We start from the raw sequence: 20,654 nt of genomic DNA on the forward strand, positions 1-20,654 counted from the left end.
AAGGACTCCCCGAGCGCGTTTCCTTTGGTGCCCGCCGCGCGTGCAGGAGGTTGGTAACTGGGGCGGGCGGAGAAGCGGGCTTTTTTTCTTTCACTGCGCCGGCGCCTCCGTAGCAACCGGGAGGCGCCGCCCCCTGTTCTTTCTTTTCCGTTGGTCACTCCGGTCCGTGACAGCCCCTCCCCTCCCCCCACCGCGCTGCTGCTGCTGCTTCTCGCTTGGTAGCGGGAGGCCCGCTAGGGACGCGAGGAGTCCGCCTCATGCCGCGTCGGGACAATGGTTCCCTCCGGCTCAGTACTGTCTGCACTGGCTGGCAGCGGCGGCGGCTCTCCGGGTCATAGGCGGGAGTTCCTTCTCCAGCCCTACCTGGGACGCTGCCCGCCCGCTGGGCTGTGGCTCTTCGCCTTTTAAACCGGCGCGCGGAGGGGGGTGTATTTTGTTTGTTTGATACTATACTTTTGTGTTTTTATATTGTAAATCTGTGTCCTGTGACCCTCAGACGGAAGGACGGTATGGAAATAGTAGTAGTAATAATAATAATTACCCTGATGATAATCATGCTTAGGGGAGAGCCCTGAGACGTGAGGGCATCAGGGCATCGCACACACAAATTTTATATATATATATATATATATATATATATATATATATATATATATATATATATATATATATATAAATCATATATGATATATATGATATATATATATACACACACACACACACACACACACAATAAAATATTCCTTCCAGTAGCACCTTAGAGACCAACAAAGTTTGTCATTGGTATGAGTTTCATGTGCATGCACACTTCTTCAGATACTTGCACACGAAAGCTCATACCAATGACAAACTTTTTTGGTCTCTTAAGGTGCTACTGGAAGGATTTTTTTAATTTTTTAATTTGTTTTGACTACGTCAGACCAACATGGCTACCTACCTGTAACTATATATATATATATAGAGAGAGAGAGAGAGTGTTTTTGTTTACATACTGCATTTATTCCAAAATACAAAACAATATATTTTAAGAGGTTCCCAACCCCTGGACTTCTCTCCACCCCCCTCCCTGGTTTCAAATCATCTCTTGTACCTTTATCTGATTTATTCACCTCCCTTAATAAGGGACAGGCCCTGTCCTCAGGCTTGCAAGCTTCACACACACACACACACACACACGGAAGTGAGGACAAAAACGGTAAAAAGCAGTTTTTGCAATGTCCAGAACAAAGTGATGAGTTCTAAATAAGCCTTTATGTGACAGTTCCTGCCAGGCAGGTCTTTCCTTGCTGGTGGTTTTTGCATGCACAGAAGTGATGCTTTTGGCCCACCCGCCCTTGTTCCTCTGGGCCAATGGCAATGTGTGGCGTTCCCCTTCTGCTTTCCCGGCCAACCAGCCATTGGGGCCCAGTGTTCTGGAAGGGAGGTGGGAAGGCAAGCTTCCTGCAGCAGTTGCTTCATTGGTTGTTATGCAGGGGTGTAACCTCCCAATGGCTCTAAGAAATATGGCTGATAGTTGGGGGCTAGAACAGGGGTCCCCAAACTTACGTCGCCGAGGGCTGGTGCTGCCAGCGCCGATCGCGCTGCGGGAGCATGCGCCCATACACGTGCGATTTCTGGCACACTTCCGGGTCGACGAAACACCGGAAATAGCTTGTGCGCATGCGTGTGGGCCTCCTCCAGCCCAGAAGTGTGTCGGAAATAATGCATGCACACAAGCTATTTCCGACGCTCCGGCAACCCGGAAGTGGGCAGCCGCGCCACGACGTTAAGAGTGGGGGTTGCCGGGGGCCGCATAAAAGAGCCTCACGGGCCGCATCTGGCCCCTGGGCCTTAGTTTGAGGAAGCCTGGGCTAGAATATGCTTCCCTATTTTATCTTTGAAAAAGCCATGCACTCTAGTTATCCAAAAAGGTTTCCTTTACATGGAAAACTGGTGTGTCAGGTTGAAGGTTAGTCTAAAACCCTTCTTCCAGGCACCTTAACTTCCTGATTGCTGATAAATTCTGTTTTTATCTGGTTGAGTTTTTGGTTATGTGATCTTCCTCCTGTGGTCTGAAGCAAGCAGTCTAAATACTGTACAGATTTGCAGCTTAACTCTTAGAGGGAGTGACTTTTGAACCAAAAATTTCCCAGTTTGCATTCAATGCTGTTCACTAATACCGGTACAGGCATCGCCTCACTAATGGGCAGTCGTTGGGAAATAATAAAATAATTTAGTTTAAACCCAGAAATGGCAGGAGAGAGCTGGAAAGCAGGGAGACCTTCCCCAGAGCCCAAAGAGGGTGTCAGTAAGGGCAGAGAAAGCCCCGAAGAGACCAGAGTTGCAATGGGACTTTATTTAGGCTGCTCAGCCTCCCCGCCTTGACAGCTGATGTGCAGGGTAGCGCAGTAGTAGCAGCCGTCACTTTCCTGCGTGTCCTCCAGCCTCCTGATGGCCCCAGAGCTTCAATTCTAGTTGTGGATTTTTTTTGAATACAGTATTTTTGGTATGGATTGCAGAGAGAGTGGCAGAGAAAGAGAGCATTAAAGGGTGCTCCCCACTTTATGCAATTTCAGATATGCGCACAGGGGCCTTGAACATAACCCTCGCTTCAGTGGGGGGATGCATGTAAAAGCCTTCAACTGTTAATCTGCTTTTTACTAAAAGCTGGAATAATTTGATTTTTCACTGAATATATTTTTCTATGCATGCTCTCTCACTAAAAATAAATGAAAATGTAGGTGCCATGGTAGCAACCCACCTTCACCACACAGCATATCAGACCATAATTTCAAAAAAAATATTCAAGGTTTTTTTTTATCTTGCATGCTCATGGACACACACTCATCATATACAGGAACTCCTACATTAGATTTTATTGTTGACAAAGGGAATATGCCTTTCCATTTCGCATTATAACTTGGTTTATTGTAAGGTTTAAGTGTTCATATTTGGGAAAGTAATACCTCTTTTTAAAAATGTGAAGGTGCTAGGCTATGTTGGTATTGATAAGTGTTCTCTGTTGTGAACCCTTTGCATGTGCAGATGCACAGAATTTCTCTTGCCATCCATCGCAGTACCTTACACTCTGAATTTTCGGAGTTGGATCTATTGTAACTTCATCTTGAACCCAAGAGAAACTTCATCAGGTAAGCTGCAATGCCATGAAGAAGGCAGCCTTTTCTAGATTTCCAGGTGGCTAGCATAAGGGTGTAAATTTTGCAATTTCTTTTTAGATAATGTTGCGGACTCTGAAGAAAACCAGAAATTGACTTTGTTTTCAAAAATTGAGTCTGAGTAATTGTTTGCTCAGTTTAGTTGCAGGAACTTTCCCCCCTTAAACATACTTGTTCAACTATCTATATTTTTCTACAGTGGCTTCAAAATGACAAAGAAAAGGAAACATCAAGAAGATTTTCATAAGGTGAAGCTAAAAGTTGGAAAAAAGAAGCCTAGACTAGAAAATGCAACAGATACAAACTTCAAAACAAGAGCCATACATCTATCTGAGCAGCTTAGAGAGGATGGAGTGCTTCCAACAAATAATAGAAAGCTTAACATAAAGGTACAGTGAAATGCAAATTTATATGCCAGCAATTATTGTTGCACTTTTGAGTTCATTAGCATCTGTGAGACTAATTTTGAAATAGTGTGAGCTTTTTGTCAAGGGTTATCATACTACTGGAGATGCCAAAACATATCTAGGAATCTGGAAAGCTACATAGATAAGTTGGAGAAGACAATAAATATCAAAATACCTGATCTTTTTAATTTTAGCATTATTGTTAAGCTGAAATCAGAGTTACAAGGATCCTTGCTGAATACCTTACATTACAACCTCAGCTAATAGTCTCTTACTGTGTCTTTGTTATCATGAGGTGAGCTTCCTTAACCCAAAGCTATATCAGGGGTGTTCAACATCTCCATCTCATGAGTTGTATTGTTAGATGCTTTTAAATACTGCTTTCTGTCATAAAGTGTCTTCACCATGTGGCGAAATTCCAACAGTGGTGAAGCCATCAGTGCCTTTAGAAGAGGAGAGTTCTATAAGAGTTGATTTGCCCAAGGTTGCACCATGAGTATGCTCCCTCTTGAAATGCATTGAGATTCTCAGGTACAGTGGAACCTCGGTTTACTAACGCGATCTGTTCCACGGAGGCGTTCGTAAACGGAGGCATTCGCTCCCCGAAGGCACGCTTATGCGCGTGCGCAAAGTGCCAATAGAGCGCTTCTGCACACGCACGCGCTGCGCAGATCGCATCTGCACATCTGACGCCGCGGAACCCAGATGAAAACACTTCCGGGTCCGCGGCGTTCGTAAACGGAGGCGTTCGTAAATGGGGCTGTTTGTAAACGGAGGTACCACTGTAGTTTGTATTACGCCCATCTTCCAGGTCTAGTCTGTCAAGACTCCTGGTTATTTGAATGACCCTTGCGACCATTGTTGATAATCAGCAGTAATTTCTAAACATCGATTAAACAGCAAAGGTGACATCTAGCTCCGCCTTTGAGAAATGTTGGTTTTGATGTATGCACCCTAAGTCTGTGCAGAAATAGGTACACTTAACTGAAATATGTGAGCTTATTTCCCCCAGTTGTGCAATGGTTTCTTAACATTGTATTGCTTTGTTTTTGCTGTGCTAGTGTGAAGGTTGCTTTTATTTCTTGCTTTGGAAGTGTATAAAACCTTTCAAAGACAAGTGTAATAGTTGTAAGTTTGTGATGTAAATAGTTTTTCAAGCAATTACCAACTCTGTATTTCTTCTAGGATCTGCTTTCACAAATGAACCACTATAGTGCAGGAGTTAAACAAAGTGCCCTTTTTGGACTCAAAGATCTGCTGTCGCAGTATCCATTCATCATTGATGCACACCTTTCAAATATACTAAGTGAGCTGGCAGCTGTGTTTACAGACAAAGATTCTGCTGTACGAGCAGCAGCAATCTGCCTCCTTAAGTTCTTGGCTCCAAAAATACGAGCTGAACACATCTCTCCATTTTTCCCATTACTTAGTGCACATCTTTCCAGTGCCATGACTCATATCAGTGAAGGAATTCAGGAGGATTCTTTGAAGGTATTGGACATTCTGTTGGAGGAATACCCTACTCTCCTGATGGATCGCAGTAGTGTGTTGCTGAATAACTTTGTGGAACTTATTTCTCATCAACAACTGTCAAAACAACTGAAAAACAAAGAGAAAATGTGCTGGATGCTGTCTGTTAATCCTAATCGTAGGGTCACTTCCCAGCAATGGAGGCTTAATGTATTGGTCAGGCTCCGAAAGTTCCTTCAGGTGCTGGTGGAAGGATCCAGTGAATTAGAAACCGACAGTGAAGGGCTACAAGAGCCTAATGACAGCCCACAAGTACCAAGAAACTCATTGCATGTTAAATGGCAGGAATATGCCAGTGGCCAGCAGCACATCCAGTTGTATGAAAATGGTGGCCCACAGCTCAGAATTCATTCATCCTTCAGGCTAAGGTAAGAAATAGTGTGCTTACAACATGTTTCTCTTTTGAGAAGACTGCAGACTTGGGCTGCCATTCATATGGGTGCCCCACAAGTTACGCTTGTGCATCAAGGGTTGTGGCTCCCACCTTTCTGCATCCAAATGAGTGTAATTGAGGCTGGGTTTTCATTAGCTACTGCCTATTCGTGTTTCTCATGAATCACTCACTTTCATGGAGCAATGTAAGAATAAAAGCACAATTATAACTGTAAATAACCTGTATGTGGTCTCCTCCAAATTGACATCGTTTTGTATAAATGAGTAAGGCTGTTAACCTGACCAGCTTTCATACATGCTCATACAGCTGGATGTATACTACTTCAAAATAAGTCTTCCTGTGTCAAACAGGGCTTATTCTGGGTCTGTGTGCATAGAATTATAGGTGTAAATACATTGCTTTCTGTGCAGTAGTTTTGTAAAGAATGTTTTGGCCTTTGTTCTAGGTCTTTGGTAAGTATGACAGGCAGTGTTGAAAATGGCCTGTCATCTCCTGAGAATCTAAAACGATTTATTCAAATTATAATTCCATTGCTGCTTAATTGTTGGATTGAAGCATCGCCTGCACAATTTGCGACTCCCATTCTTGGAAATCTTCTGGAACCTGGATCTCAGCAGTTAATGGAGCAAGTACTTGGTATCGTATACCTGTTGTGGAAGCTTGTAAAGCAAAATGAAGATCTGGATGAGATGGTAAGAAATGGAAGTTACAGGAAATTATTTGCATCCTTGTCCTCTTAACTAATCAACTCTGGAAAGAACCCATAAATTAGACCCTTATGATCTTTCTATTTGTATACTTTTCCTTAAAACTCTTAGCACTTGGAGAAAATTATTAATGTGTGGTGTCTTTCTTACAGGAAGCGTGGGTTCGAGCAAATTACCTGAATGATTTCAAGCACCATTTCATGTCTCGCTTTCCTTACTCTTTCCAAGAAGCAAGCAAGCACCGAAAGAAAGAGCCCTTGAAAAGGTATTGCTTATAAGACCAGGAGAGTCAGAGTTGAGTGGTTCCTTTTTCAGATAATCAGTACGTTGTGAACAGAGTTCTTAAATTTCCACAACCATAGAAAAAATCCTGGAGTAGCAGTGGAGAGAGCTCAGCAGTTCGTTGGTCAACAGGCATTTTTCTCCCCCCAGTAATCCTCACTAAGGAATTTTTTTTTGTTAACTCAGAGTAACTGTAATTCCTTTATAAGTAATACAAAATGCAGTTTTGTTCATAAGAGCATATTTTCAGACAATAAATCTGATTGAGTTGTGTTTTTTTGATGTGTTTTGATGTATGGAACAGCATATTCCAACTCACTGGAGAGAAATACCTGTGTACTCTGTAGTAATTTGTGCTTGTCCTATGTGGATGAAAGCAATTTATGCAACCAGCACTTGTCTCTTATACTGGCAGTTGTTCAAATACGTGCTAAATTACAGTTTTCCAGGAATAGTCCCCAGTGAACCTTGGGTTTGCAAGGTTTCCTCCTGCTTTTTGGCATTACCACCCGCAGAAATTCAGAAGCTTACTCTTCCACTGTTGCAGTGGAAACTGTTGAAACAACGCTTTGGAGTATATGCCTTCTTATTTGAAATATCTATAGAGTTATGGGCCCCAGTAGAATTTTTCACTATTGAATAATGCTTTGTGCCAGTTTTCATAAACACTTCTCTGTCTTTCATTTAGCAACAAGTATTGTATGGCATCGTCAAACATTGATCATCTCATGTTGAATTTAACCTTATGTGAAATCATGGTCTCATTGGCGAGTGCTTCAACACTGCAAATGGATTCTCATTGGCTAGATATGATTAGAAAGTTTGTGATAGAGACCCTCCACGATGGTTGTAAGCTCCCCCTTCACAATGGCTGTAAGTTAAACAGTAAGCAATTGAATAAATTGCTCAAAGTGACTTGGAGACTTCTGCAGATACAAATAAACAAAGGTAAGACCCACTGAGTCTTTGTCTATGCATTTACCAATATGTGGCATTTTTCTAGGCTATTTGCATTACTTCCCTTTAGTGAGACAACCCAGAAGTGATTTAGAGCAGTTTTGTGCCGTAGATTAATACAGTTCACCTCCTCTCCTAACCATAAAAGATATGATCAGGACATGCACCCTTTTTATATTTCAGAACTCACTGTGGTGCCAAACCACTGTTTGTAGCAAGGGTTAGCAGCAGGAAAAATGGTTGCATGCATCGTTTTGCAGTGATAGATTCTCCATTTGAATATGCTTACAGGTACTAGATTTTAGAAATGTTTAGATTCCCCCCCACCTCTCATGATGTTCAATAAGGAAGTTACCAGCAGTGGATTTTATTGTAAGCTTAGAATTGGAAGACAAGGCAAATTTTGTAAGTTATATGCAAGACTGACACAGCTATGACATTCTTATAATGAAATTAGGTCTGGGTGATGCATCAAATACATCACCCAGTACTTGTTTGAGGGCCAGAGCACGATGGCACCTTCACCTGGTGGTATATCACAAGTGAAACCACCGCTCCTAAGTCCCTCCACTGCTGGCGCGTGTAGGGAGGAATGAGCTATGTTGGCCCCGGCCCCACGCTGAAATTGCTGCTGAGGAAGCTGAGGTGGTTTCACCCTTATAGAACTGGGGCGAATGCAACTTGTTTCCTCCTTATTTTTCAACATGTGTTTTGTTTGCTACTTTGCCCTTCTAAAAAGCAAGCGTGAAAAAACAATAGTGCATGCATTTTTAATAGTTGAAGCAACCTGCAAGTGTAAAATATATGGTCATGTTTCCAGAGTGCAAAAAGAGATGTGTAAAGTAACCTTTTAAATAACATAAACCTGGTAGCTAATATATGTTTCACTAGCCTTTATAGAGAAATTCAGATTTTATTTCATGGTTCACATACTTCAGCATTTATTGAAATAAGGTCCCCCCCTCTTGTGTAAATTCAGGGCATCAGGCTGAAATATGATACTTTGCCTAGGAAAGGTGGGATAGAAAGGCAATAAATAAAATCATAATATATAATATGGGGCTGTTAAAAGCCCAGATCTGTTATTTGATGTCCTGACAGCTTCCCTTCCATATTCCACAGAAATTACTGAGCCATATTGAAATCTAGGGGGCAAAGGAGCTGACATACAAACCAGTGGTGCCACAGCACTATCCTTGTCCCTCCCCCTCCCTAGCTAGAAACTCAGCTGCTCAGGGGAGTGTACTGTATTGAGGAAGGTGAACTGCAAATGATGATAAAAAAATTCCTTCAGTAGCACCTTAAAGACAACTAAGTTTTTATTTTGGTACTAGCTAACCAGTAGGAGAACACTTCAATCTCCCAGGACATTCTATACAAGATCTCAAAGCAGCTGTTTTATTACAGAAAAATTTCAGAAACAAACTGGAAAGAGCAAGTTGCTGAATTGCAACTCATTAGCAAGCTTAAAACCATGGAGCCACCTGGAATGAACAGAGACATAGGATTCTTATCTCATTATACATGATCAAGCTTTCCTTAGCACCTCAGCCCTTGCTCCCCCCCCAATACCAATTGCAGTCATTAACAGTTGTTAACAGTCATCTACAGGTTTACCACTCCTATCAGCCCATCACCCATTCCCATCACCCCCACCCTCTGAATATACATAAGGGTCTGGTGATCTCTGTTTCAGTGTATCTGATGAAGTGTACATGCACACGAAAGCTCATACCAAAATAAATACTTAGTTGGTCTTTAAGGTGCTACTGAAGGAATTTTTTTATTTTTGCAAATGATGCAATTTTCGGTTTGCCAACATTTGCAGGCAAGAAGTGGAAGAATATATACTTTTATGCCAACAGGTCTTTTAGGCAGCTGCTTGAAGCCTTTTCACTAGCCAGTCAGTGTAATTCTGTTTTCAAAGTTTTTTAAATGTTTTTGTGCACATATTGTGGTACAGGAATACTTGTATACTATATGTACGTATATTTGTGATGGCAGGCTAGGGAACTTGGACGTAAGATATGTTGGATAAGGCGTGCACTCTTTTTGCATGTAAGAAGGATTTTACGAGGGCAAAGTGGCATGGAAGGATTGTGGGCGTTTGTGATGCTTGCAGGGGGAAGTCGCCTTTTCAGTGGTGACTCCCTCTTTGTGGAAGGCTTTCCCCAGGGAGGCTCACTTGGTGCCATCGTTACATATTTTCAGGCACCAGGTGAAAGCATTATTATTTTTAACCAGCCCATTGGCTTTTAACTATCTTTGGCCTTTAGAGTGGGCATAATGTTTTGCTGTATTTCCCCCTTTTAATGTATGTAACTTAGTTTTAATAAGTCTCTTTGAGTTGCCATGCCAAAAAGAAAATGACTAATAAATCACACATACACACACACATATATATATATGTATGTATGTGGGAGTGGGGGTGTATTTGTGCCTTGAGATGTCAAGACACTCTAGCATGAATATACAATAAAATCCACACAATTGCATTTGATGCCACACTGGCCCTTGCTTTGGTTTCATAGTTACCCATTTTAGATGTGTGGTTTAGTGCAAAAAATTGCTGAAAACTTGTTCCAAAGAACGGAGAGGAGGTAAAACATTTTTCATTTGTCTTCCTTCTTAGTGGCAGCAGAGACGCTAATGAAAGCCGTGTATGCTCTTTACCAGCAAAGAAACCTTTCTTTCCCTATTCGTACATTGCTTTTGAATTTTTTTAGCAGAGTTTATCAGAAGGAAGAGTTGAACCTTCATACGAACAGGTAACATCCCCCCCCCCCAATTCCAGCTTTCAGTTCAATTTCGCAAAGTATAAACTAGACTTTATCTTGATTTTTAAAAAATAAAATATTTGTCCATATAACCCAAATAACAGAATAGAACTTTATCAGACAAACACATAAAAACTAAACCAAACCAAGGCTGGCATGGGATGTTTATATTGTATATAACTGGCCTGTTTACCTCGGATGAAGGGCTGTATATAAATTTATAAAGAAAGTTACATTCACAAGAAAAATGATAAAGCTGGTTATCAGAATATTTGTACAATGCTAAGGACCCAGGTGACGCTGTGGTTAAACCACTGAGCCTAGGGCTTGCTGATCAGAAGGTCGGCGGTTCGAATCCCTGTGACGGGGTGAGCTCCCGTTGCTTGGTCCCAGCTCCTGCCAACCTAGCAGTTCGAAAGTTCGTCAAAAATGCAAGTAGGTAAATAGGAACCGCGACAGCGGGAAGGTAAACGGCGTTTCCATGTGCTGCTCTGGTTTGCCAGAAGCGGCTTTGTCATGCTGGCCACATGACCTGGAAGCTATACACGAGATGAGCGCGCAACCCCAGAGTCGGTCACGACTGGACCTAATGGTCAGGGGTCCCTTTACCTTTACTTTACCTCGGGTTACAGACGCTTCAAGTTACAGACGCTTCAGGTTACAGACTCCGCTAACCCAGAAATAGTACCTCAGGTTAAGAACTTTGCTTCAGGATGAGAACAGAAATCGCATGGTGGCGGCAGCGGGAGGCCCCATTAGCTAAAGTGGTACCTCAGGTTAGGTTAACAGTTTCAGGTTAAGAACGGACCTCCGGAACCCAAGGTACCACTGTAATAAGATAGGAACAAGTAAGTGGAGAGTATCATCAGAACAAGAGTTATGTGGTGCACATGACTTAACGCATTGTTGTTGTTTAGTCGTTTAGTCGTGTCCGACTCTTCGTGACCCCATGGACCATAGCACGCCAGGCACTCCTGTCTTGCACTGCCTCCCGCAGTTTGGTCAAACTCATGTTCGTAGCTTCGAGAACACTGTCCAACCATCTCGTCCTCTGTCGTCCCCTTCTCCTAGTGCCCACCATCTTTCCCAACATCAGGGTCTTTTCCAAGGATTCTTTTCTTCTCATGAGGCGGCCAAAGTATTGGAGCCTCAGCTAACGCATAAACAGAAGTATAAACCTGTATTTCTGTATATAAAGGCTCTGTATTAAATCAAGAAAAAAATTCAATGATTTAGATGTTCCTTAACCCAGATTTCTTGAGAGGCTCGTGGAAGAGATAAATGTAAATTTTCTTTTTTTTAATGTATTCAATAAAATCCCACCAAACTGGGACAAACGAGGTTACACTTGTTTTTCCTTTCAAAAAACGTGTACCAGCCTTTCTCTTGATTCTGATGGTCTTCAGAAAAACTGTGTTATTTATAAAAATATATAAATAACGTAAATAAAAAATCCCTAAGGTGGCATACATAAAACAATTATCAATGATACACAAATTAAATCAGCGGAATTTAAAAATAGGTATACAGTGGTACCTCCGGTTGCGGATGGGATCCATTCTGGAGGTCTGGTCGGATCCTGAGGTTTCCGCAACCTGAAGTCTGCTTCTGTGCATGTGCAGGCTGTGAAACCTGGTAAAATACTTCTGGGTTTGCCACGCACGCATCCCGAGGTTTACGTAACCAGAGGGTAACCAGAGGGTTACGTAAATGGAGGTACGACTGTACGTAACTAAATTATATGTCCGGATAAGCTTGCTGATTTTTTTAAATAAAAAAGCAGGTGTCTGAAACAATATAATGTGAGTGCCTGCCTAACGTTAATAAATGATTTCCAGCAGCTGACTGAGTCAAAAGTGTGGCAGTACAGAACAGAACACTCCAGAAGTAGGGATAGGAATTGGGTGGGAATACTAAAAATAAAGGTAGGCTGAAGGCAGAAATTGTAATTTTTTGTTGTTTATATATGATATGATCAGCCTTGAACGCTTATGGAAATGTGTAAATCATATGTACTTAGTTAGAGCAAGTTCTTTTTTTTGAACCTTCCAGCTTGAGAGAGGATGGTAGTTCTCAGTGTTTCCAGGTGCTTCTTACTGTTTGCAAGTAGCAGTAGACTAGCAACGGGTTTTTCTTTTTTGTCTCCTTTCTATTGTATTTGTGTTGCCTAGAAGGTGGCAAGATCCCTCATGGGAGCAACTGGCCATCAGCTACTACTGCCTGCTCCCCCAACACCCCAAATGTCCATAGAGCAATATTGTCCTGCAATTCAGCATCATTCCGGGGACACTTGGGGGAGAAAGAGTGGCGGCTGCCATCATGCAATAAATAAATGCAATAAATCAACTTAGGCCACAGTAAAAACACATTGTACAATTAAAAAGCACAGGGGCAAACTGTCAGTGAGTACCTTGAGAAACAGTTTGACACTCTCTTCCATTGAGGAAATCCCTGCCAAAATTTGCCATGTGAAAATGGGCTGATGAATTGGGGTGGAGAGGTTCCTCCTCTTCCAAACCAAGTTTGCCATTCTCTGAAACAATATTCTCATACGTATTACTTTCCCCTTGCCTTTTTCTCCCTTGTGCACCCTAGAAGCAGGAGTAAAGTATTAACTCGTTGGCTGGCTGGTCTACCTCAACAACTTGTTCTTCTTGGTTTGAGAAACGCCGAGCTTTCGAACCAGTTGATTGGTACTATTTATTCTGCTGCATCCCAGGCAAACAAAGAAATCCTGCAAAGTTTGCAAGCTGCTGCTCCTCGAATTTACGGTACCTTATTTGCAGAACTATAAAAAATTAACAATAGGGGATAAAGACTCTTGGTTTCTGAGGAATCTCAGCTGATGGGTATTTTTTTGGTTTCTCCCACCATAATAATTGTCTGCTTCCTTCATATTATGGTAAGCCATCACAGGAGCTGTAGTGTTCTTTGGAAGTGAGAAGTACATGTGCCAAATTAGTTTTGTAGAAAGAAGAAATCTGATGAAAATGCTATCCACATATATATACTTCATTATTATTTTAAAAAATATGTACTTTTCCAGGCAAAGCCCATCCAAAGCTGCTTACAAACGTAGTTTCTTTTTAAAATCAATATTGCTCTATCCCAATGTGTGACAGCTGTGGAAAAGGTGGATTTCATGCTAGAAATCATTAGGAAAAGGATTGAAAAGAAAACAGCCATATTTTAATGCCTTTAGTGTGCTGCTGTGCTCATCTCCATCTACATAGGCCTTTGGTGTGATCCAGCTTCAGGGCTCTGGTGGCGTTAGTTACACCATGTTAAATGCAGCTCAGATTTCCTGATTTCACAATTGTCAATTGGAATCTTGTAACCATCTCTCAATTGCATCATGGAAAAAAATCTGGAAAAGTGAGCAAGAATTTGATAAATTTGTTTCAAGTGAAGGATTGGGTAGTTGCAAAGGAAGAAACATGTGCTTTTCACTCTCCATTTGAAGATGCTGGTTGGATCTGGATGACGAATAAACCTGCATAGTTGAGTTGTTCTTTCAAGAAAATCGAATAGTTCTTTGGCATCATTCATTTTTAGCTGGTGTGCCTTCTTCCTGGGCTCTGTGCACAAGCAACACCCAGAACTTCCTAGAGCTAAGTGAATGAGTTTTGGTGGGACCCTACGCCACGCCACGCCCCAGCCCCATGTACACACTCAGAAGGGCTCCTGCTTCTCTCAGGTCCTTTTTGAAACCTGCAGTGGGAACATCAAGAAGAGCCTTCCCTTCCCTCCATTCCTTTCTCTCTCGACTGCTCTTCTGACTCGTATATTGGTGTTCATTTTCATTCTGTTCTGTTTCCAGTGGGTGCCATTGTGACTCTGGTCTTTTCATCTTTAATCAAGGCCCCCCCAAGGGACTACTGCTGCCCACTCAGCCTTTCTCCTGCTAGTTTCTGTCACCTGCTTCCCAGTGCCAACCGCCTTCACGTTTCCCCATAGCTTTCCGAGAGGAATCTCTCTCCCTGAACTCTGCTGGGCCACGCTGTGTGTGCAGCTTGACACGTTGATTGGACCTTGTGTGATAGGAATCTGGGCTCGAGGAGTTAACTTCTTTGGGGTGAACACTGCTGAATTTGTTACTGCCTTGGTACCACCTGCCCTGGCTCTTCGTGTGTGGGATGGTAGGGTTGCCTAGCGGTAGCTGTGGTTCTCTTGAGTGGCCCCCGCGCAGTTACACCCACTGCAGGTGACATTTCAACCTGGGCTCTTGTTCAGGGATTTCCTGATGTGGCTCTTGTGGTAATGCAACCAGTTTCTCCTTTACTGTACAGTAGTTTAGAGTGGAGCGCGGAAACTTCTGCCAGCTGAAATAACACTGCATTCTGAGGTTTTCAGATGACGTTAGCTGCTGATTCTTTTTTCCAGATCCACTAGATGGTGCTGTCGCTATTTTGCCAGAAGAATCGCAACAACGTTTGGTCCAACTGGTCTATTTTTTGCCACATTTACCAGGCAATCTGCTTTCTTCTCTCAGTCGCTGCTGCATTATGGGAAAACTGTCGGCAAAGTTATCGACAACTCTTATCGGAATAGTGCGTATGAGGTAAGCAAGCTATCCAGTTTAGTTTTTCCATGAGCAAATTTGAATCTTGAAGGAGAAGCTTAGCGTTGCATCTTCTCAAACCATAATTTGTCAATGTAATTTTGAAGGTGTGTGCGCATGAAGCAAGGAAGAGGATGTGGAGAAACCAATGTGAGGGAAAGAGGGGAGCTGCTGTGGATGGGAAATGGAGGATATGACAGTGAAGGATCGGGAAAATTGATGAAACAGGGGGGTCAGTTGCATAAGGAAGGAAGAAGCGAATTAGAGGGGGGATATATTCAAACACTGAAATGCAGTTGAAAAATAGGGATGGAGGTTCATTGTAGGGAAAGGAAGTTGGAGAGGAAATGATATAAGGAAAGACAAACTGCGGGCACTTTGACAGTGGTGCCGCCGCTACGTGCCTCACAGCAAAATGGCATGCTCTTAAAGACAATCTGTTGTGACGGACAGCATTGACTGTGCCTAAATGCTATTACTCCTCTTCTTGCAAGCTCCCGAGGAACAATGACAGGAGCGCTCCCTCCCTCCCATGGAGATCTTGCAAGTTGCCGATTTTTGCTGTGGGTTTAAGGCTAGTTGTTAATCTGTAAATTATACATTCAGAGCAACATAATTAACAGGAAACTAAAATATTATCTTGGAAGATTTCAAAATAAAACAAAGGAGGTCAGCTACAGAATGCATATTTAACGCAGCAAAGTTAACAACAGCAAAATCTTAAACATTTCAAGAGAAAACATTACTGAAGGAAGTAAAATATAAAATGCACATTTAAAACAGCATAATTAACAAAGGACCAGTGTATTCAGGCACATCTTTCCAATCCTTTTCAGTATATGGAGGTTCACATTGTCACTAGAGGGCGCTGTGTGTCTTCTGTGTAAACAGACTGGTTGAATGGAGATGTATATTACTCATATTCTAAACCTCATCCTTCATATTTTTCAAGCTTTTTGAGCAATTTGAAATAGAATAATTGGGTTTTTTTTTACATTGCTATGTACAAAATATTTGTTTAGAATTATGTTTAGGCAGTGTAAGTTTCAAATTTATAATCTTGATACTTTAGTCAAGCAGTTAGTGAGGAGATCTGGGGGAAAGTTTGTATTTTATCTTTATGCAGGTAATCTGAACATTTGACACACCACATATTTACATAGCCTTGCAGCATAAACATGATACATTGCACCTCATAGTTAATGCAACAGTATTTCACTGACGTTGATATAATCTCTATTGTAGATTAAGAAGTGACACCGTTTAGGGTGATTTTGAAGTCATAATCATATTGCTGAATGTGATTATCAGCCTTATAAAGGGTCGTGGATGAGGTTTTAACTAGGTGTTGGATAAAATTTATGATTTTGCTTCATCAGAAGAAACTAGTTGAAAGCAGAAAAGATTAGCCAATGTCTAAATGCAGCTGTGGTTGAGCATATTGGTGTTAGCAAGCAGGAGGTGGCGTAACTTACCTTTATTAAATATTGTCTTCAGACACAATCTGCAGTTCCTTGAGATGAGCCAGTGGACTCTTGGCAACATTTTGCATGCATGTCTTGCTATCCAAACACATTTCCTGTGTTCTTAGGAAATAGTTTGTTACACATAACCAATCAACAGTTTCCATTGATTTCTATGGGGAAATTTCTAATGCGGTCTTGGTCATGGAATTTTTGCCCTTAGTTTCTGGTGAAACTAAGAAACTAAGTCTTGGTCATGGAATTTTTGCATCTTAGTTTCTGGTGAAATGGCTGCCACAGACCAGCAAAACACAAAAAAGTAAGGCTATTTGTTTTTAGTTACAGGTAGGTAGCCGTGTTGGTCTGCCACAGTCGAAACAAAATTAAAAAATTCATTCCAGTAGCACCTTAGAGACCAACTAAGTTAGTCATTGGTATGAGCTTTCGTGTGCATGTGAAGAAGTGCATGCACACGAAAGCTCATACCAATGACTAACTTAGTTGGTCTCTAAGGTGCTACTGGAATGAATTTTTTAATTTGTTTTTAGTACTACACAATTGTCCAACTATTTGAATATTTGATTCTGCGGTGTGTATAGCAAAGTTTGGGTACTAATGTCTCATGTTTGGTTAAGTGGGTTTTTGCAGAATGAGTGTTTGGATAGTGGGACCTGTGTATTTTCATAACTTTCTCTTTAGATGCTGATTTTGGCACACTTTTTAGTTCCTTCTTGATGAAGAAGAGTCCATATACTGTGGTATAGATTTAGTATAATTTAGAAAGATATTTTGAGTTCATTTACCCTCCTGACTAAAGAAATTTTTGAATGACTGCCAACATGATTTCATCTTTTTCTCCCCATTTGGCAGGTTCACAATCATACAACGAAAGCTCAGATGTTCACGTTTCATTCAAGAATGCATATCATTGCCATTAACCCTTATTTATGCTTCAAAATCACTTTTACAATACGAGGTTATTAAGAATGGGTTGGATCCTTTGAAAATATTATATAAACATCCCTTGCTCGCTTTTTGCATTCTTTCCAACTTAGATTTTTACTTTCATTTTGTAGAAAACAAAACCTAGTAAACACCTGAAAAAAGTTTCAAGGCCTGCTTTTCTGCTTATCTCTGCAGTGTTCCTTCATTTTGGATGGAATATCATTTTGGATATTTAGCGGTTGGGTGAGGGAAAAGGGCTCTGAGGTGACAGGCATGTGTGGAACGGTTCTACCCCTCCTCTACCATCACATCTCGTTCAGACTTGAGTTTTCGTGTATCCTAATAACCCTTTATAAAAAAATTAAACAGATCCTCTTTTGTGGGATGGAAGTACCCAGTGCAAGGCAACTCAGTGACTGATCTGGATTACTTCAGCTTCTTGTTTTCAACCCTTACAGGTAATCTGTGTGAATTTAATATATATTTTTTTATTTAAACATAATTTTGTTGAATTTCATTTAGGAAAAAAATGCCACATTAAGTAGATTGAAGGCTAGCATCCTGTAATGTCTTGTGCAAACAATGGCTAATCATCAACATAAAAGTGAGAATTTAAGGAGCGACTATTATGAGTGATCAAGCACGTCTGTGACTGCTTTATTTACCTACCAGCTGTCAGATTTCAGTTGCCTTCATTTTTTTCACTGGGGAGTTTCTCTGCGGGCGCCACTGGAGCTATCTGGCATTGTTTTCTGTTTTAAGACCTTTTGAGATGTTTTATTTCCACAAGGGCTGGGGGATATCCTTTTGCTCTGTTCTCCCAATTACCTTCCAAAATTTTGATTTTTGTAACAGTGGTAAGTCCATTGTTTCAGCAGTACTCTAGCAGTATTCTAGAACTTCCCAAATAACTGCCACCAGTATGGTTCTATACACCAGTCTTGCAGATGTATAAAAGCTGACTGGACTATGGAGACAGAGGACCAGTAGTTCCTCAGTGTCATAGTAAATTTATTTTTGTTTCCTAAACTTTCCTTGCTACCAAACAGCCTCATCAGTCCTTGATCCTTTTTCTTGTGTGTCCAAAATCCTGTACTGCCCAAGTAATTCTTCTCACACCCTTGTATGCCAATATTATTAACACCTTCCTCTTAATCACACTGTTCCCTGGCTTGCTTCAGACCTTCACAATCTACCAATATTAACTTGCAGCCCAACACAATCACAATCTTTTTATATAAAGCTTCAAATATGAAACACTTTTTTTAAAAAAAAAACCTAAACCACTGATAGAGGTTAGCACCAGATCTGTTTGAAGGTTTATGTTTGTCTACCACTTAGTATTGTTTCTAATGCCAGCTTAATTCACTATTAAAACCTGATTGTTAAGAAGTCTGGTTGTGAATCCACTTACCTAGTAGTAAATGCCCTGTTGAATTCAGTAGGATTTTCTTCTGATTAGTTGTGGCTAGGACCAGACTTGTCTTTAAAATGGCAAAATATGAGAGTGAGTCATTAAAACTGAGCATTAGTAATGAATAGTTGGCTCAGTTAAGTAATTTCCCCTAGTTTTGAATAACACCCAGGCCCTCAGAGGTAGGATCCAAAGAAACATGAAACTCGTCCTATAAACCCTACGAAGCTCTTCCTTTTTTATAAACTTATTTTTTTATTCCTTACTAGTGTATTGCAGCCCGTTTAATAACGGGCGCTAGAATATCCTGGAGTTCGGAGAGGCGCTTGTGCAGCGCTTCTCCGAACCCTGGGACCTGTCCTTGCTGTCGGCGGCAGGGGGACAGGAACGGAGGAGGAGAAAGCGCTGCGTTCTCCTCCTCCGTTCCTCTCCCGCAGCCGCCGACAGCAAGGAGACATCCCAGGGTTCGGAGAAGCGCTTGCGCAGCGCTTCTCCGAACCCTGGGACCTGTCCTTGCTGTTGGCGGCAGGGGGACAGAAACGGAGGAGGAGAAAGCGCTGCGTTCTCCTCCTCCGTTCCTCTCCCGCAACCGCCGACAGCAAGGAGACATCCCAGGGTTCGGAGAAGCGCTTGCGCAGCGCTTCTCCGAACCCTGGGACCTGTCCTTGCTGTTGGCGGCAGGGGGACAGAAACGGAGGAGGAGAAAGCGCTGCGTTCTCCTCCTCCGTTCCTCTCCCGCAGCTGCCGACAGGAAGACATCCCAGGGTTCGGAGAAGCGCTTGCGCAGCGCTTCTCCGAACCCTGGGACCTGTCCTTGCTGTCGGCGGCAGGGGGACAGGAACGGAGGAGGAGAAAGCGCTGCGTTCTCCTCCTCCGTTCCTCTCCCGCAGCCGCCGACAGGAAGAAGACATCCCAGGGTTCGGAGAAGCGCTTGCGCAGCGCTTCTCCGAACCCTGGGACCTGTCCTTGCTGTCGGCGGCAGGGGGACAGGAACGGAGGAGAAAGCGCTGCGTTCTCCTCCTCCGTTCCTCTCCCGCAGCCGCCGACAGCAAGGAGACATCCCAGGGTTCGGAGAAGCGCTTGCGCAGCGCTTCTCCGAACCCTGGGACCTGTCCTTGCTGTTGGCGGCAGGGGGACAGGAACGGAGGAGGAGAAAGCACTGCGTTCTCCTCCTCCGTTCCTCTCCCCCAGCCGCCGACAGGAAGGACGCGCACACTCTCCCCCCCCCTGCCTCCTCCAACCGCCGCTCCTCACGGCCAGGGAGGGTTGTGAGGAGGCCTTCACCGGCCTCCACCCTCGCTTCCCTGACGTGCCCTGCAGTGAGGCGGTGTCCGGCAGGAGCGGCGGTTGGAGGAGGCAGAGGGGGGGGAGAGTGCGCGCGCGCAGTCTCTGCTGTCCAATCCCTGTATCCCTGGGGCACATGCGCAGTGACCCAGGGACACACGGGACAGCTTGGACGCAGGGACATCTTGGACATTATTATATAGGATTCCAGTTTCTTTTTCAATTATTACAAACATCACATATCCCTAACATTCATATTACATTCCCTCTTCCCACCCCTCCTGGACTTCCACCAACTTCCACTTCTGATTTATTTTTCACCTATTGCACACTGTTATTTCTAAAAAAAAAATCCACTATATTATTTATTTTCTACATATTTTTGTTGATAAAGGTGTGAGCGTTTATTTAAATCCTGCCATCAAGGCAATAGTCTTCCTTTGTTTCTGCAAGTATATTATAAATGGTTCCCATTCTCTTTCAAAGTCACTGTTGTCTTTTCCCCGAAGTCTGTCCGTCAATTTTGCCATTTCTGCATAGCTCATCAGTTTTTCTCGCCATTGTTCTTTAGTTGGTACTTCTTCCTAAGCAGTAGCCAAATGAACTGCTTTTGAAACAGGAATACTTCAAAGCACGAGAAGCTCAGCTGCTCAGAAGTAGGATGTGGAACAATTATACTTGTCTGGCATAAGCTACCAGCTGGAACTTAAGCAGTAGTTATCCCAGTCATTCTAAGGATTGACTACAGCTAATTATTTACTAAATTATACCATGGAAA

General features: G+C 42.5%; 1 protein-coding gene across 3 annotated transcripts in view; it reads left to right on the top strand.

Moving 5' to 3' along the window:
• TEX10 (testis expressed 10) overlaps window positions 1-20,654 on the top strand; it is a 33,034-nt gene continuing 12,380 nt past the window's right edge. Inside the window, exons 1-11 of one of the 3 annotated variants that reach the window (XM_060282147.1) lie at window positions 1-49; window positions 3,025-3,128; window positions 3,355-3,544; window positions 4,748-5,460; window positions 5,932-6,178; window positions 6,346-6,458; window positions 7,164-7,423; window positions 10,065-10,200; window positions 12,805-12,980; window positions 14,593-14,770; window positions 17,548-17,636. In XM_060282147.1, coding sequence (XP_060138130.1) covers window positions 3,365-3,544; window positions 4,748-5,460; window positions 5,932-6,178; window positions 6,346-6,458; window positions 7,164-7,423; window positions 10,065-10,200; window positions 12,805-12,980; window positions 14,593-14,770; window positions 17,548-17,636 — 2,092 coding nt within the window. In that variant the 5' untranslated portion in view covers window positions 1-49; window positions 3,025-3,128; window positions 3,355-3,364. Of the gene's footprint in view, window positions 50-954; window positions 3,129-3,354; window positions 3,545-4,747; window positions 5,461-5,931; window positions 6,179-6,345; window positions 6,459-7,163; window positions 7,424-10,064; window positions 10,201-12,804; window positions 12,981-14,592; window positions 14,771-17,547; window positions 17,637-20,654 lie in introns of those variants that run through there. The other 2 variants (XM_035134216.2, XM_035134214.2) reach the window with 2 other exon arrangements.

The sequence above is a fragment of the Zootoca vivipara genome, chromosome 13, assembly GCF_963506605.1.
Source record: "Zootoca vivipara chromosome 13, rZooViv1.1, whole genome shotgun sequence".
Classification (NCBI taxonomy): Eukaryota; Metazoa; Chordata; class Lepidosauria; order Squamata; family Lacertidae; genus Zootoca; species Zootoca vivipara.